At 47.7% G+C, this 17,225-nt stretch overlaps 2 protein-coding genes across 3 annotated transcripts in view; both read right to left on the reverse strand.

The window, feature by feature from the left end:
* The window catches only part of LOC309551312 (cytochrome P450 2K4-like), a 637,235-nt gene that overhangs the window by 565,736 nt on the left and 54,274 nt on the right, over positions 1 to 17,225 (reverse strand). The gene's annotated exons all lie outside the window — the stretch shown is intronic.
* Positions 1 to 17,225, reverse strand: part of LOC309551319 (cytochrome P450 2C14-like) — a 69,342-nt gene that overhangs the window by 45,235 nt on the left and 6,882 nt on the right. Inside the window, exon 3 of the mRNA XM_082251854.1 lies at positions 16,243 to 16,405. Coding sequence (XP_082107980.1) covers positions 16,243 to 16,405 — 163 coding nt within the window. The remainder of the gene's footprint in view (positions 1 to 16,242; positions 16,406 to 17,225) is intronic.

A 17,225-nucleotide genomic window follows, 5' to 3' on the forward strand; every position in this document is an offset into this window, starting at 1 on the left:
GAGCTGGCTTTGAAGGAGGCCCAAAAATTGTAAAGGTGTGCACCTGTGGAACAGGTTCGCAAACATGGTAGTTTTTGTTTAGCATAGCCTCCCCACCTTAACCCCAAAGAGCTGGTGTTGAAGGAGGCCCAAAAATTGTAAAGGTGTGCACCTGTGGAACAGGTTCTCAAACATGGTAGTTTTTGTTTAGCATAGCCTCCCCACCTTAACCCCAAAGAGCTGGTGTTGAAGGAGGCCCAAAAATTGTAAAGGTGTGCACCTGTGGAACAGGTGCGCAAACATTGTCGTTTTTGTTTTAGCATAGCCTCCCCACCTTAACCCCAAAGAGCTGGTGTTGAAGGAGGCCCAAAAATTGTAAAGGTGTGCACCTGTGGAACAGGTTCGCAAACATGGTAGTTTTTGTTTAGCATAGCCTCCCCACCTTAACCCCAAAGAGCTGGTGTTGAAGGAGGCCCAAAAATTGTAAAGGTGTGCACCTGTGGAACAGGTTCGCAAACATGGTAGTTTTTGTTTAGCATAGCCTCCCCACCTTAACCCCAAAGAGCTGGTGTTGAAGGAGGCCCAAAAATTGTAAAGGTGTGCACCTGTGGAACAGGTTCTCAAACATGGTAGTTTTTGTTTAGCATAGCCTCCCCACCTTAACCCCAAAGAGCTGGTGTTGAAGGAGGCCCAAAAATTGTAAAGGTGTGCACCTGTGGAACAGGTTCGCAAACATGGTAGTTTTTGTTTAGCATAGCCTCCCCACCTTAACCCCAAAGAGCTGGTGTTGAAGGAGGCCCAAAAATTGTAAAGGTGTGCACCTGTGGAACAGGTGCGCAAACATTGTCGTTTTTGTGTTAGCATAGCCTCCCCACCTTAACCCCAAAGAGCTGGTGTTGAAGGAGGCCCAAAAATTGTAAAGGTGTGCACCTGTGGAACAGGTTCGCAAACATGGTAGTTTTTGTTTAGCATAGCCTCCCCACCTTAACCCCAAAGAGCTGGTGTTGAAGGAGGCCCAAAAATTGTAAAGGTGTGCACCTGTGGAACAGGTTCGCAAACATGGTAGTTTTTGTTTAGCATAGCCTCCCCACCTTAACCCCAAAGAGCTGGTGTTGAAGGAGGCCCAAAAATTGTAAAGGTGTGCACCTGTGGAACAGGTTCGCAAACATGGTAGTTTTTGTTTAGCATAGCCTCCCCACCTTAACCCCAAAGAGCTGGTGTTGAAGGAGGCCCAAAAATTGTAAAGGTGTGCACCTGTGGAACAGGTGCGCAAACATTGTCGTTTTTGTGTTAGCATAGCCTCCCCACCTTAACCCCAAAGAGCTGGTGTTGAAGGAGGCCCAAAAATTGTAAAGGTGTGCACCTGTGGAACAGGTTCGCAAACATGGTAGTTTTTGTTTAGCATAGCCTCCCCACCTTAACCCCAAAGAGCTGGTGTTGAAGGAGGCCCAAAAATTGTAAAGGTGTGCACCTGTGGAACAGGTTCGCAAACATGGTAGTTTTTGTTTAGCATAGCCTCCCCACCTTAACCCCAAAGAGCTGGTGTTGAAGGAGGCCCAAAAATTGTAAAGGTGTGCACCTGTGGAACAGGTGCGCAAACATTGTCGTTTTTGTGTTAGCATAGCCTCCCCACCTTAACCCCAAAGAGCTGGTGTTGAAGGAGGCCCAAAAATTGTAAAGGTGTGCACCTGTGGAACAGGTTCGCAAACATGGTAGTTTTTGTTTAGCATAGCCTCCCCACCTTAACCCCAAAGAGCTGGTGTTGAAGGAGGCCCAAAAATTGTAAAGGTGTGCACCTGTGGAACAGGTTCGCAAACATGGTAGTTTTTGTTTAGCATAGCCTCCCCACCTTAACCCCAAAGAGCTGGTGTTGAAGGAGGCCCAAAAATTGTAAAGGTGTGCACCTGTGGAACAGGTGCGCAAACATTGTCGTTTTTGTTTAGCATAGCCTCCCCACCTTAACCCCAAAGAGCTGGTGTTGAAGGAGGCCCAAAAATTGTAAAGGTGTGCACCTGTGGAACAGGTGCGCAAACATTGTCGTTTTTGTTTTAGCATAGCCTCCCCACCTTAACCCCAAAGAGCTGGTGTTGAAGGAGGCCCAAAAATTGTAAAGGTGTGCACCTGTGGAACAGGTGCGCAAACATTGTCGTTTTTGTTTTAGCATAGCCTCCCCACCTTAACCCCAAAGAGCTGGTGTTGAAGGAGGCCCAAAAATTGTAAAGGTGTGCACCTGTGGAACAGGTGCGCAAACATTGTCGTTTTTGTCATAACCAAAATGAGGTTCTGTGAACGTAAAGAGAATGAGAGGAGGGTTTGAGGGTGGCACCATGGTCCAGGCTTAAACTGAGGCTCAACTGCCACATCACAACGATAGCCTAGTCTACAAGGTCTGCATCAGGTGCATCAAAGCTTGATATCCACGACTGATTCATCTTAATGAATGTCAAACGGTCGACTGAGTCGGTGGAGAGTCTAGTTCGATGGTCTGTGACGAATCCTCCTGCTGCGCTGAATGCCCGTTCCGATAGGACACTGGAAGCAGGGCAGGCCAACAACTCCATGGCATACTGGGCCAGTTCTGGCCAGTGGTCTAATCTTAAGACCCAGTATGCCAGTGGATCGGATTCGTCACATGAAAAGCCCTCTGTGTCACTTTGTGCCCTCACGTAATCGTCCACCATGTGATGCAGACGCTGTCGATGCGATGTGGCAGCTGAGAGGCCTGGGCGGTGAGGACTAAAAAAAGACCGAAAGGCATCCGTCAACCGCACGCCTTCTCCAACGCTCCTCTCGTGACCACCAGTAGAATCCATGGTAGGTTGTCCCCGCCCCTGCACCCTACGGGAGTCGGGGAACATGTTCACCAGATTCCTCTTGAGACTGTCCTCAAGGGATTTGATCCTGTGGACTCTATGGGTGGATGGGAAAAGCTCCGAGACTTTACACTTGTACCGGGGGTCAAGTAGGGTGGCCAACCAATAGTGGTTAGTCTCTTTAATGGCCTTGATTCTGGGGTCCTTTCGCAGGCTCTGGAGCATGATGTTTCCCATGCGTCGCAAATTAGCGAAGGCCTGAGAAGCTGACTCCTCGGGGTCACTCATAACGACATTATCTTCAACGGGCTCCTCCTCCTCCCAGCCACGTACTACTCCAAAGTGTCCCGAGGGAGTCAAACTAGGCCTTGCAGATTGCCGCATGTCTTCCTCCTCCTCCTCCTCAAACCCTGCAAAAGTTCCCGCAGAATCGTCCTCCTCCTCCTCCTCTTCCACCCCTGGATCCTGCTCGGGCCTCTGGGAGCTAGGCATAATGGGGTCAGGATTCTCAGGATAAAGGGGGCCTTGAGAGGCAAGGAAGTCCTCCTCTTCCTCCTGCTGCTCTGCCTCCAGTGCCCTGTCCATAATGCCACGCAGAGTGTGCTCCAACAAAAACAGTACCGGTAGGGTGTCACTGATGCATGCGCTGTCCCGGCTGACCATCCTTGTGGCCTCCTCAAATGGCGAGAGGACAGCGCATGCATCCTTAATCAAAAGCCACTGCCGTGGTGAAAAGAAGCCCAGGCGCGCAGAGCCAGTGCTGGTGCCGTACTCGCATAGGTATTCATTGAGGGCCCTCTGCTGCGTGTACAGGCGCTGCAGCATAGCCAAGGTGGAGTTCCAGCGGGTGGGCATGTCACAGATGAGGCGGTGTACCGGCAGGTGAAACTCGCGCTGCACTTCGGCCAAACGTGCAGTGGCACTGTACGACCGCCTGAAGTGACTGCACACCCTTCTTGCCATCCTTAGCACATCCTGCATTCCCGGGTACGAGTTCAAAAACCGCTGTACCACGAGATTCAGGACATGCGCCAGGCATGGCACATGGGTTAACTTTCCCTGACGAAGGGCGGCCAGGAGGTTTGACCCATTATCAGTAACCACCATCCCTGGCTGCAGTTGGCGTGGTGTCAACCACCTCTGGGCCTGTGCCTGCAGAGCCCCAAGAATCTGAGGGGCAGTGTGCTGCCTGTCCCCTAGACACACAAGCTGCAGCACTGCGTGACACCTTTTGGCCTGAGACATAGAATAGCCCTTTGAACGTTTACGTGGTATCTCATCATATTCAAAGGACCATTCTGCAGAGGAGGGCATGGAGGAGGTAGAGGAGGAGGAGCAGGAGGGGGTAGAAGTGATCGATCTACCCGGATCAGCGACACCACCAGCTGTTTGCAGACGTGGGGGCAACACTGGCTGCAGCACCGAGCCCTGGCTACAATCCCTTCCACTGGCAAGCAGTGTCACCCAGTGAGCAGTGACAGAAATGTACCGTCCCTGCCCATGTTTGCTTGACCAAGTGTCAGCCGTCAAGTGTATCTTACGGCTGACTGACTTGGCCAGGGATGACACTACATTGCCTTCCACATGTTGGTATAGGGATGGCAGGGCCTTACGGGAAAAGTAATGCCGACTTGGCACCTGCCACTGTGGAACTGCACATTTTGCGAAGTCACGGAAGGGAGCAGACTCTACCAGGTTAAATGGTAATAGTTGCAGAGCCAGTAGTTTAGCCAAACTACTGTTTAGACGCTGGGCATGTGGGTGGCGGGGAGTATACATTTTTTTTCGTTCCAGCATGTGTGGAATCGAAATTTGGCGTCTAGATGATACAGCTGGTGGTGTGCTGGAGGTAGATGCGACACTGCCTGCTATATCATCATCCCTGCCAGTGGAGGCTGCCAACAGGTGACGAGTGACTATAGCAGGGCCAGGAACAGACTGATGTGCAGGTGGAGCAGGTGGAGCAGATGGAGCATGAGGAGGAGCGCGAGGAGAACTAGGAGGCCGACTGACCAATCTTTGGCCCTTTTGTGGGTTCTTTAAATGCTCCTGCCAACGGGCCGAGTGGTGGGTTGTCAAATGCCTGTTTAGGCAGCTTGTACCCAGGTGGTTGACATTTTTGCCACGTTTTATACCCTTCTTACAAATCTTGCAGATCGCAACTGTTTTATCTGCATGGGATGTCTCAAAAAAGGCCCAGCAAGATGAGGTGTGTATAGTGGCCCGGGAGACAACAGGTACGGCCTTAGATGGAGTAGGCCGTCTGCTCTCCCCTCTTGCTTGCTCTGCCTCCTCCTCAACCTCAGACCCAACATCTGACTCCATCAAAGACTGAGCATCAGGCCTGGCCTGGGAGACAACAGGTGCGGCCTTAGATGGAGCGGGCCGTCTGCTCTCCCCTCTTGTTTGCTCTGCCTCCTCCTCAACCTCAGACCCAACATCTGATTCTATCAAAGACTGAGCATCAGGCCTGGCCTGGGAGACAACAGGTGCGGCCTTAGATGGAGCGGGCCGTCTGCTCTCCCCTCTTGTTTGCTCTGCCTCCTCCTCAAACTCAGACCCAACATCAGACTCCATAAAGGACTGAGCATCAGGCTGGAGTAGATGGCCGACACTGTGGTCAAACAGCTCAGCTGACTCCTCTGCCATGTCTGAAATTGGGTCTAAGGGAGGACATGAGGTGGACATGGACTCATCTGTATTTGTTCTGACAACTGCAGAAGACTGACCACTTTTCTCTGCCTGGGTCACTGTAGTTGCAGATGATGCCGATGATGAGGGTTTGTTCATATAGTCCACCACCTCCTGTACATACTGTGGACGTATAGCTTGGCCACTGCCGGAGAACAATCCAAATGGTGGCCTGGCTGAGGACTGACCACCACGTCCACCCCTGCCTCTAGACACCCTAGAAGCTGTGCCCCTTTCCGCAGCAGGGCCACGTATGCCTTTTCTTGGTCTACCAGGCATATTTGTCACTGATGCGTTGGCAACTGTGTGCGGTGAAAAACGCACACTGCTATGCGACCCACAGTTGTCGCTGGATACAGCACAGCAGTTGCGGTTCACGCACAGTAGCAAAGCCTTTTGCACAGTGGACCTAACGCTTTGAACAACAGGCGTTAGGTTGTCACTGATGCGTTGGCAACTGTGTGCGGTGAAAAACGCACACTGCTATGCGACCCACAGTTGTCGCTGGATACAGCACAGCAGTTGCGTGTCACGCACAGTTGCAAAGGCTTTTGTACAGTGCACCTAACGCTTTGAACAACAGGCGTTAAGTTGTCACTGATGCGTTGGCAACTGTGTGCGGTGAAAAACGCACACTGCTATGCGACCCACAGTTGTCGCTGGATACAGCACAGCAGTTGCGGTTCACGCACAGTAGCAAAGCCTTTTGCACAGTGGACCTAACGCTTTGAACAACAGGCGTTAGGTTGTCACTGATGCGTTGGCAACTGTGTGCGGTGAAAAACGCACACTGCTATGCGACCCACAGTTGTCGCTGGATACAGCACAGCAGTTGCGGTTCACGCACAGTAGCAAAGCCTTTTGCACAGTGGACCTAACGCTTTGAACAACAGGCGTTAGGTTGTCACTGATGCGTTGGCAACTGTGTGCGGTGAAAAACGCACACTGCTATGCGACCCACAGTTGTCGCTGGATACAGCACAGCAGTTGCGGTTCACGCACAGTAGCAAAGCCTTTTGCACAGTGGACCTAACGCTTTGAACAACAGGCGTTAGGTTGTCACTGATGCGTTGGCAACTGTGTGCGGTGAAAAACGCACACTGCTATGCGACCCACAGTTGTCGCTGGATACAGCACAGCAGTTGCGGTTCACGCACAGTAGCAAAGCCTTTTGCACAGTGGACCTAACGCTTTGAACAACAGGCGTTAGGTTGTCACTGATGCGTTGGCAACTGTGTGCGGTGAAAAACGCACACTGCTATGCGACCCACAGTTGTCGCTGGATACAGCACAGCAGTTCCGTGTCACGCACAGTTGCAAAGGCTTTTGTACAGTGCACCTAACGCTTTGAACAACAGGCGTTAAGTTGTCACTGTATTTTGCTGCCTAGCAAGCACGTATACCTGCTGTGATACAGCAGCACTGTGCCACGTGCTCACTAAACAGAACCCTCACACTTTCCCTACAGAAACTAAATTTTCAAATCTAACTAATGTAGTACAAAGTTCCCTAACTACACTAGATATCCCTTTCCACTAAATAGAAAGCTCCATACAGCAGAAGACTGACACTGTCCCTTAAGTTTTTTTTTTTTTTTTTTTTTTTTTTTTTTTTAACTCTAAGAACCAGCACAATCGCTGTATCTAACTACACTGGCTGTAAGCTAAATACAATTCTGCTATATGGAGCTTTAGAACCACTCGATATGTAGGAAATGTAGTGTAGCAAGCAGGAGTCAGACAGAACTGCTTCAACTCTCTTCAACAGGCTCTGGATAACTGTGCTAGGGGTTAGGCGGGGCCATCTTATATAGTGTGGGGCGTATTCACTCCTGATTGGCCTCTGGTCCCCGTAGTCACTCCAATCACGTTCCTAGGAGACTCCTGCCCCCTCATTGGCTTTTGCAGACGTTTCTGGGCCAATCACAGGCTTTTAAAGCCCAGTTCCTGTCCCAGTGCATTTTGGGCGGTTCTGGTGGCCGAATACCGAACTTTTGCCGCAAAAAGTTCGGTATTCGGCCGAATATCGAACATCCAATGTTCGGGTCGAACCGATGGTCGACCCGAACCGTTCGATCATCCCTACCCACAACTGATAAAAGTTTCTGTACATCCCAAATGACCCCAGGTGATATATTCCTATACCAGATAAATTCCTGTCTGGTAGTCTCATCAAAGAAGGACAAGTAGTTTTCAACATCAAAATCTTAAGGAACTTTTATATTTTGAAATCAATAATTCAAGGAAATATGGAGTTATATTAGTGATAAAAAAATAAACCGTGCTCTCAAGCACTAATTTAATCTGTGCTATTAATATATAAATAGGAAAAAGGTCCATCAACAACAAAGATGGCACAAGTGGAGATTATCTATTGGTGTGACGGAGACCTCATCGGTTGAATATGCGTTAAAAAACATAAATATACCTCTGGTGAGTAGGTATTTCATTTACCGGTGGTGGAAGATCACTTTTTACTGCACACAGTTCCTTGGAGGAGTTGGAATATTCAAATATGTCACCATTTGAAGCACTTTGGTAATGATGGACTTTTTTTTTTTACTCACTGCCTCAATTTATTTTGGTAATAACTATGTTAAAATAATTTTGATTCACATCAATTTTGTCTCATTTTATTATTTCACCTTTTTTTATGCTCACTTTGCACTAATAGGAGTTACAGTGATTGTTTGATTAATCCAGGGTGTGCAGGTATAAAGTATTGGTTTTATATTAGTGATAGGGGTTTGGATAGGTTAGGAAGTAATGATAAAAGGTTACGTGGATTTTTCAGTAATTTTACAAGTTTGCATCAATAAATTGTAGACATGTCACAATATGCAGCAACAGTATATGTTGTCTACCTTTTAACATGAAAAAAAAAACTGCCCCATCACTAACCAGAGGGAGTCAGAGCACTGCCCCATCGCTAACCAGAGGGAGTCAGAGCACTGCCCCATCGCTAACCAGAGGGAGTCAGAGCACTGCCCCATCGCTAAACAGAGGGAGTCAGAGCACTGCCCCATCGCTAACCAGAGGGAGTCAGAGCACTGCCCCATCGCTAACCAGAGGGAGTCAGAGCACTGCCCCATCGCTAACAAGAGGGAGTCAGAACACTGCCCCATTGCTAACCAGAGGGAGTCAGAGCATTGCCCCATCGCTAACCAGAGGGAGTCAGAGCACTGCCCCATCTCTAACCAGAGGGAGTCAGTGCACTGCCCCATCGCTAACCAGTGGGAGTCAGAGCACTGCCTCATCGCTAACAAGAGGGAGTCAGAGCACTGCCCCATTGCTAACCAGAGGGAGTCAGAGCATTGCCCCATCGCTAACCAGAGGGAGTCAGAGCACTGCCTCATCGCTAACCAGAGGGAGTCAGAGCATTGCCCCATTGCTAACCAGAGGGAGTCAGAACACTGCCCCATCGCTAACCAGAGGGAGTCAGAGCACTACCCCATCGCTAACAAGAGGGAGTCAGAGCACTGCCCCATTGCTAACCAGAGGGAGTCAGAACACTGCCCCATCGCTAACCAGAGGGATTCAGAGCACTGCCCCATCGCTAACCAGAGGGAGTCAGAGCACTGCCCCATCGCTAACAAGAGGGAGTCAGAGCACTGCCCCATTGCTAACCAGAGGGAGTCAGAGCATTGCCCCATCGCTAACCAGAGGGAGTCAGAGCACTGCCCCATCCCTAACCAGAGGGAGTCAGTGCACTGCCCCATCGCTAACCAGTGGGAGTCAGAGCACTGCCTCATCGCTAACAAGAGGGAGTCAGAGCACTGCCCCATTGCTAACCAGAGGGAGTCAGAGCATTGCCCCATCGCTAACCAGAGGGAGTCAGAGCACTGCCTCATCGCTAACCAGAGGGAGTCAGAGCATTGCCCCATTGCTAACCAGAGGGAGTCAGAACACTGCCCCATCGCTAACCAGAGGGAATCAGAGCACTGCCCCATCGCTAACCAGAGGGAGTCAGAGCACTGCCCCATCGCTAACAAGAGGGAGTCAGAGCACTGCCCCATTGATAACCAGAGGGAGTCAGAACACTGCCCCATCGCCAACCAGAGGGATTCAGAGCACTGCCCCATCGCTAACCAGTGGGAGTCAGAGCCCTGCCCCATCGCTAAACAGAGGGAGTCAGAGCACTGCCCCATCGCTAACCAGAGGGAGTCAGAGCACTGCCCCATTGCTAACCAGAGGGAGTCAGAGCACTGCCCCATCGCTAACCAGAGGGAGTCAGAACACTGCCCCATCGCTAACCAGAGGGAGTCAGAGCACTGCCCCATCGCTAACCAGAGGGAGTCAGAGCACTGCCCCATCGCTAACCAGAGGGAGTCAGAGCACTGCCCCATCGCTAACCAGAGGGAGTCAGAGCATTGCCTCATCGCTAACCAGAGGGAGTCAGAGCACTGCCCCATCGCTAAACAGAGGGAGTCAGATCACTGCCCCATCGCTAACCAGAGGGAGTCAGATCACTGCCCCATCGCTAACCAGAGGGAGTCAGAACACTGCCCCATCGCTAACCAGAGGGAGTCAGAGCACTGCCCCATCGCTAACCAGAGAACCCCTCACCCATAACCGGCCACCAGTCCTGGTTACCCGTGGCAACCACATGTTAGACAGAACTTCTTGCTACTCCTCTGTATGGTTAACCCTTCTTTGGTGGCACTCTAGCTTCTCTTCTTCATCCCCATTGATGTTACAGGACCTGTTCTTTTGACACACCATGTGCCTTAAAGCACCCCTTTGGGACAAACTTCAGACCAGGCATAAATTGGGTAATGGAACTTTAGCTGAACATTCAGTTGTACAGTCCAATGATGCACCTTACATGAACAAAGTCCAACACTAACTACCTAATAAAGGCTGTCAAAGTTCATACCTTCTCCAAGGTAACAAGTCCTTCAATGCAAGTCCAAAGCTGGTGGTTTCCTGGCTCTAGGAGAGAGGGGGGGGGGGGTAAGACTACATGGTCCAGCAGTCCTTCCCCTGATCTCCCGCCTGCATGACTGTTTACCTGAGCCTTTCCTCATTATTTAAAGATCCATAACAGGGGGCTGAACCCAAGAAAACCACAGGAAAGGAGAGAAACACATTGACCCTTTCCCAAACTGGGCAGCCAAAGTATCTGCATAGCAATATGGTGCAATTGACTGACATCTGGCATTATTCAGTGGCAGATGTTTCCGCAACTGAAAAACGCGTCAATAGATGCTGAAGCTGCGGTGGCGTCCTCCTTTGAAACTCTGCTGAGTTTCTCTTACAGAGGAGAGGTACCCACAACAGAGGGTATGGCCATACAAAAGACTGCTAAGCGTATCCTGGGAATATGTCTTAAGCGTATATCTGATAAACCCTTACATTTATCGCCTGATGCTCCACTATGGTTCAACCCACGCTTGAACAATTTTTTTAAACTGGAAGATGGATATAGGTAGTCCCAGTTTGGGATCAAATATCTCCATCAAATATATGGCACTGGTAGACTCAAATAATTTCCACAGCTACAAGCTGAAATGGGAGTACCAAACACTTGGAGTTTTCAATATACTAGACTGAAACATGCAGCACAGCGTCAGTTCAGAATTGATCCAACTGAAATTGCTAATACAAACTTAGAAAAACTGCTGTTGCAGCCTGAACATTCTAAATTAGTATCTACTTACTACTCTTTTTTAATAGGGGTTGAAATTAAAAAAACACAGAGAATTCGGGAGAGATGGCACAATATTATACCAGAACTGACAGAAGAACTTTGGGATGAAGTGCTTAACTCTTATATGAATATGGTAATTCCTGCCAGAGATAAGATGATTCAATGGTGATTTCTTCACCAAATGTATTATACACCTCTTCGATTGTTTAAAATGGGGCGGAGAGATACCCCCATATGTCATAAATGTTTAATGGCTGAAGGTTCATTTCTGCATATGGTGTGGGAGTATAATAGAGTCCGCCCTCTTTGGTCATAGGGCACCCAGTTTATAGGGGATGCTTTTGATCTCCCAAACATATGCAGTCCCTTGACTGGGCGTTTGGGAATTATTGAAATGGAGGTTATGGAAAACAGTACAAGAACCCTTCTAAGATTGGCATTTTTTTATGTTTACAAATTAATTGTAATACAGTGCATTAGGATGGATTACCTTACATTATCTGCCTGGAAATCTCTGGTCAACTCTAATATCTTGTTATATAGAATGACATACGAGGCAAGGGGATGTGCTAAGAAATTTTAATAGAATTTGGGCTAAATGGGTGGAATCTATGGAGACGGTAGCTGACTGCCCTTGAAGAGGAGGAATGGTAGTGACACCTTGAAGGATGTCCGTGGTAGTTTCTTGGATGCTGAATGCCTGCCTACAACCTGATATGCATACTCTGATGATATAGTTCAATGATGTATAAGATGAGGTGAGGAAGGGAATTTTATGTTCTCTGTTTTACTGTATATATATATATATAGTTTATATAAAAGAAGAAAAAAAAAGGAAAAGAACTTTTACTCATGCGTATAATAATGAAAGTTATGTGAGAACTTGATATGTACTGGACCAGCCATGTTATACTTTGCCATGTTATAATTTGCATATCTCAGCTCTATATACGGCTTCCTCCTTGATTTTGGACATCAAACAGTTAATGAAGAATCAATGTCCAAATAGTAGTGAATAAATAAAAGTCCAATACATAAAGTGGGTAGAGAAAATAATCCCCCCCCCCCCCCCCATTGAAGATAGACACAGACAGTTTTTGTTTCATCCAGCTGTATTTACTCAGTGAAACTTATAACATCAAAGTGAAAGATATAACATTAACATGGCAGATAAAAAAATAAAAATCAAGGACAGAATCACTGAGTTGGAAAAAGGATCACCCCCCTGTGTCAATATTTTTTTGAACCACCTTTTGGTTTAATTAATCTGTTGGAATATGTTTCTACTAATGTTGCACATTTAGGCTTTGCAATATATGCCCACTCTTCTTTAAAGAGCTCAAGTTCAGTTAAATTTGATGTTGTCCATTTGTGGACTGCAGTCTTCAAGTTGTTCCACAGATTTTCAATGGGGTTTAGGTCTGGGCTCTGATTAGGCCATGCAAATACATTCCCTTTTTTTTCCCTTCAATTACTGTGTGGTCATTTTTGCTGTGTGCTTTGGGTCATTGCCATATTGGAAGGTAAACCTTCTACCTATAGACAACTTTCTGGCAGAAGGCAGCAGATTTTCCTCAGGAATTTGATGGTATTTTGCCCCATCCATTTTTGCTTCTATCCTGGTAAATGTTCAAGTCCCTACTGCAGAGAAACACCCTCATAACAGGAAACTACCACCTCCATGTTTTACTGTAGGCAGGGCCGGTGCTAGACTATTTTACGCCCTAGGCAAGACCAGCTACTTGCGCCCCCCCCCAAAAAAAAAAAAGGGAAGGGGTTAAAAACTCCTCTATGTCATACCCAGTGACCCTGATCCGATGGTTCCTCCATGTTATGCTTTCATACCCAGTGGCCCCCCATATTCCTCCATGTCACACTCGGGGACCCTAATGTCCCTCCGTGTCACACCCAGGGACTTTGATGTTTTTCTATGTCACACCCTTGGACCCCAATATTCCTCCATGTCATGCTGTCATACCCACTGACCCTGATGTTCCTCCATGTCACACCCAGGGACCCCTGTGTTCCTCCATGTCATGCTGTCATACTCAGTGACCCCAATGTTCCTCTATGTCAGACCCTGATGTTTTTCCATGTCACAGTTGGGGAACCTGATGTTCCTCCATGTCACACCTGGGGACACTGATGTTCCTCCGTGTCACACTTGGGGACCCCAATCCCCCATGGCACACCCAGGGACCCCAATTCCTCATGGCACACCTGGTGACCCAGAACTCCTGTTACACCCGGTGACCCCTATCCTCCATGTCACACCTGGTGACTCTGATTCCCCATGGCACGCCTGGTGACCCTGATTCCCTTTCATACCAGGGATGCTCCATGTAACACCCAGGGACCCCGATCCCCTGTTCTGGGGACACTAACTGGGCAGTATGAAGAGAGTGGCCCCACTCTGCCCTCCTTCACAACAATCCTGCTGATTCCTTCTCCCAGGATGCTCCTCTCCTGGACCACAGTGCTCACCACAGCTCCAACCGGCTCCTGGTGGAGGGAAAAGCAGCAGTCAGAGAGCTCCGCATGTCCTTCATCACCAACCTCCTCAGACCATTCCGGTGCCTTGTCGCTTCTGCCCCAGTAAAGGTTCCGCCCTCCAGTGCCGAGCTCTGGCTCAGGTTCAGCTCTCCTCCGCTCCCTGCTTAATACCAACCCAGGGAAATTAATGGCTGCCTACCAGCTCAGTGCAGAGGGTCACTTCCTGCCTGGGGTTAAGGCCGTTCAGCTCCAGCTGAAGAGGATCATCATGCAGGCAGCACTCTGGTGGGCTCCATTCCTGCCTCTTGGGGCCCCTCCAACAGTAGTGGAAAGCCAGGGCCTGATAGTTCCGCCACTGCCCAAGACACCTGGCATCTTTCTCTGTCCCTTCTTCCTCCCCTACCGCCACCTCTCCCCTCAGCTCACAATAATCATTCATGATGGAGAGAGAGTGCCGACTCCTGGCTGCGCCCCTAGGTGGCAAGGCGCCCTAGGCGGCTGCCTAGTTTGCCTAGTGGAAGCACCGGCCCTGACTGTAGGAATGGTGTAATTTGGTTGGTGAGCTGTATTGGGTTTCAGCCCCAGACATATCATTTGGTGTTGAGGCTAAATTATTCACATTTTGCCTCATCTGACCAGAACACCTGTTTCCATGTGGTAAATCTTCAAGGTGCGCTTTGGCAAGCTCAGACGTGACTGCATGTGGCCTTTCTTAACCACTTAAGGATCGCTCGCCGCAGTTATACAGCAGCAGGCAGTAGGTATACGTCGGTTGTGCACCTGCAGCTAGGGGACGAGTGCGCACCGCCAACGTAGCAGCGGGGACTCCAATGCACGGGGCAGGTGGCTGCGATTGCCGCCTGCCACCCGCAATCACTCCCCACTGAGAGAGAAGGACGGTCAGTTGTTGTAAACACAGCTGACCGTTCTTCTCTCTGGAATGATCACAGAGCGCCTGTGATTCTTCTATATAGTATCACAGGTCTCTGTGATAATTTGACAAGCCCCGCCCCATACAGTTAGAATCACTCCCCTAGGCTCACACTTAACCCCTTGATCACCCACAGTGTTAGCCCCTTCCCTACCACTGTCATTATTACAGTAACAGTGCATATTTATAACACTGATTGCTGTAGTAATGTCACTGGTACCCCCAAAAGTGTCAAAAATGTCAGTTAGGGATCCGATCTGTCTGCCGCAATGTCGCAGTCCTGCTAAAAATCGCAGATCCCCACCATTACTATTAAAAAAAAAAACAATAAAAATGACATAAATCTTTCCCGTAGTTAGTATACACAATAACTTTGCAAACCAATCAAAATACGCTTATTGCAATTTCTTTTTACCAAACATATGTAGCAGAAAACAAATTGGCCTAAAATGTTAAAACATTTTGATTTTTAATTTTTTTTGGGGGAATGTTATATAGCAGAATGTGAAAAATATTGTTTTTTTTCTTTTTTTCAGAATTGTCGCTGTTTTTTTGTTTATAGCGCAAAAATTAAAAATCGCAGAGGTGATCAAATACCACCAAAAGAAAGCTCCATTTGTGGGATAAAAAGGACATCAATTTTATTTTGGTACAGCGTCGCACGAACGCACAATCGTCCGTTAAAGTAACGCAGTGCCGAATCGCAAAAAATGGCCTGGTCATTAAGGGGGAAAATCTTCCAGTCCAGAAGTGGTTAAGGAGTGGCTTTTTTCTTGCAATCCTCCCATACAAGCCACATTTGTGGAGAATTTTTGAAATGTTTGTCACATGCACACAATGACCACTCTTTGTCATAAAATCCTGCAACTACTTCAGATTTGTTGTGAGTCTCTTGGTAGCCTCTCTGACTAGTTTCCTCCAGGCTCTTTCATCCAGTTTGGAGCGACATCCTGATCAAGGGACGGTCTGTGTTGTACCAAATGCCTTCCATTTCTTACTAATAGACTTGACTGTTCTTCTAGGCATTGATAAAGCCTTTGACATTTTTTTTACCCATCTCCTGACTTGTGCCTGTCCACAACTTTATCCCGGAGATCTTTTGATAGTGCCTTGCCACCCGTAGTCGAATGTTTGTTTCAGTTGCACTATCAGGGACTGAAATGCTCCAGGAAAGCTCTTTTCATGCTGAGCTAATCAACCACAGCTGATCACAGTTGAAAGTCAAATGGCTTTGTGTGCCAATGAGAAGTTGATTAGCTACACCTGATTGAGTTTACAAGTCATTTTTAGGAGGGGGTGATACTGTTTCAAACTCAGTGATTCTGTTTTTGAGTTCTTTTTACATTTTTTTTCTGACATGTTGGTGTTATATCTTTCACTTGGATGTTATATGTTGCACTGAGTAAATACAGCTGGATAAAACAAAATCTGTATCTGTCTTTGTTTCAGGCTGCAAAGCAACAAAATGTGATTATTTTAAAGGGGGTGATTATTTTCTATACCCACTGTATGAGCATGCAGGGCTGCATTCACAACACAGCAGTGAACCAACTAAAACAATGGTGCTTAAAAATAAAATAAATACACAATATTTCTTACTTATCAGAATCAAAAGAGAGGAAAAGAATGAGTGGTAAAAGTCAAGGAAATAAAAGAAAATGTCACAATGTAAAACATTTATGTTACCGTGTCCTTTGGTGATTTCATTGAACAGGGGAATCATCGGTCTTCCGGAAAACTCATCAGCGTGATTTACCAACGCATCTTTTACTGTCTCATATCCACAGAGGATCACCATTTTTTCCTCTCCTATCTTGATACTGTACACCGGACCATACTTCTTAGAGAGCTGCAATTGGACCAAATGTCAGTAATATAAATATATAACCAAGCAGAAATTTCAAAAAAGTTACGTCTTTGAATAATGTATATAGGGATGGGTGAATGTTCTGGGGTTTGATCTGCAGAGGGACTTAGCATCAAATCCCATTAAAATCTAAGGGAAGCAAATCTTGTTAGTAAGTATGGCAATTTTTGGGACTAATAGGAAAAGTAATTCTCAAAATAAAGCATGTACCAATGTAGAAAAAGAAATACCATAACCTTTCATGCAGTTTTGAAGGCAACATTGAGAATATACAAATTCTTTAAAATGTTTGTTACCCTAAATAACAAAATGGATACTTTTCCCTTAAATCAAAGGTCTTCAAACTATGGCCCTCCAGTTGCTCAGAAACTGCAATTCCCATCATGCCTAGCTGTGTCTGTGAATGTCAGAGTTTTACAATGCCTCATGGGACGTATAGTTCCGCAACAGCTGGAGGGCTGTAATTTGAAGATCCCTGCCTTAAAGCATGTTATATAGCACAGTGCTTGTGCTGTGTAAATTCGGCCCCCCTGTATCACCTGAAAGACCTGGCTGATCCTGCTTGGCTATACCCTCCCCCTGTAAACTGACCACGGTTTATAATGGCTGCTGAGCCCTTACACTGTGGTCAGTTTACGTGCCTCCATAATTCACAGCTCTCCCTCTGCTCTCCTGTGTCTCCTATGTCCCCTTTCCCGCTTCCCTCCCTGCCTGTCAGCTCCATCCACTCCACGATCCTCCCTTCCTGCTGCTCTCATATCTATACTATGATCATGCCACCCCCTCTGTTATATAATGCTAT

This window comes from Pelophylax lessonae, assembly GCF_965119305.1.
Source record: "Pelophylax lessonae genome assembly, chromosome: 3".
NCBI lineage: Eukaryota > Metazoa > Chordata > Amphibia > Anura > Ranidae > Pelophylax > Pelophylax lessonae.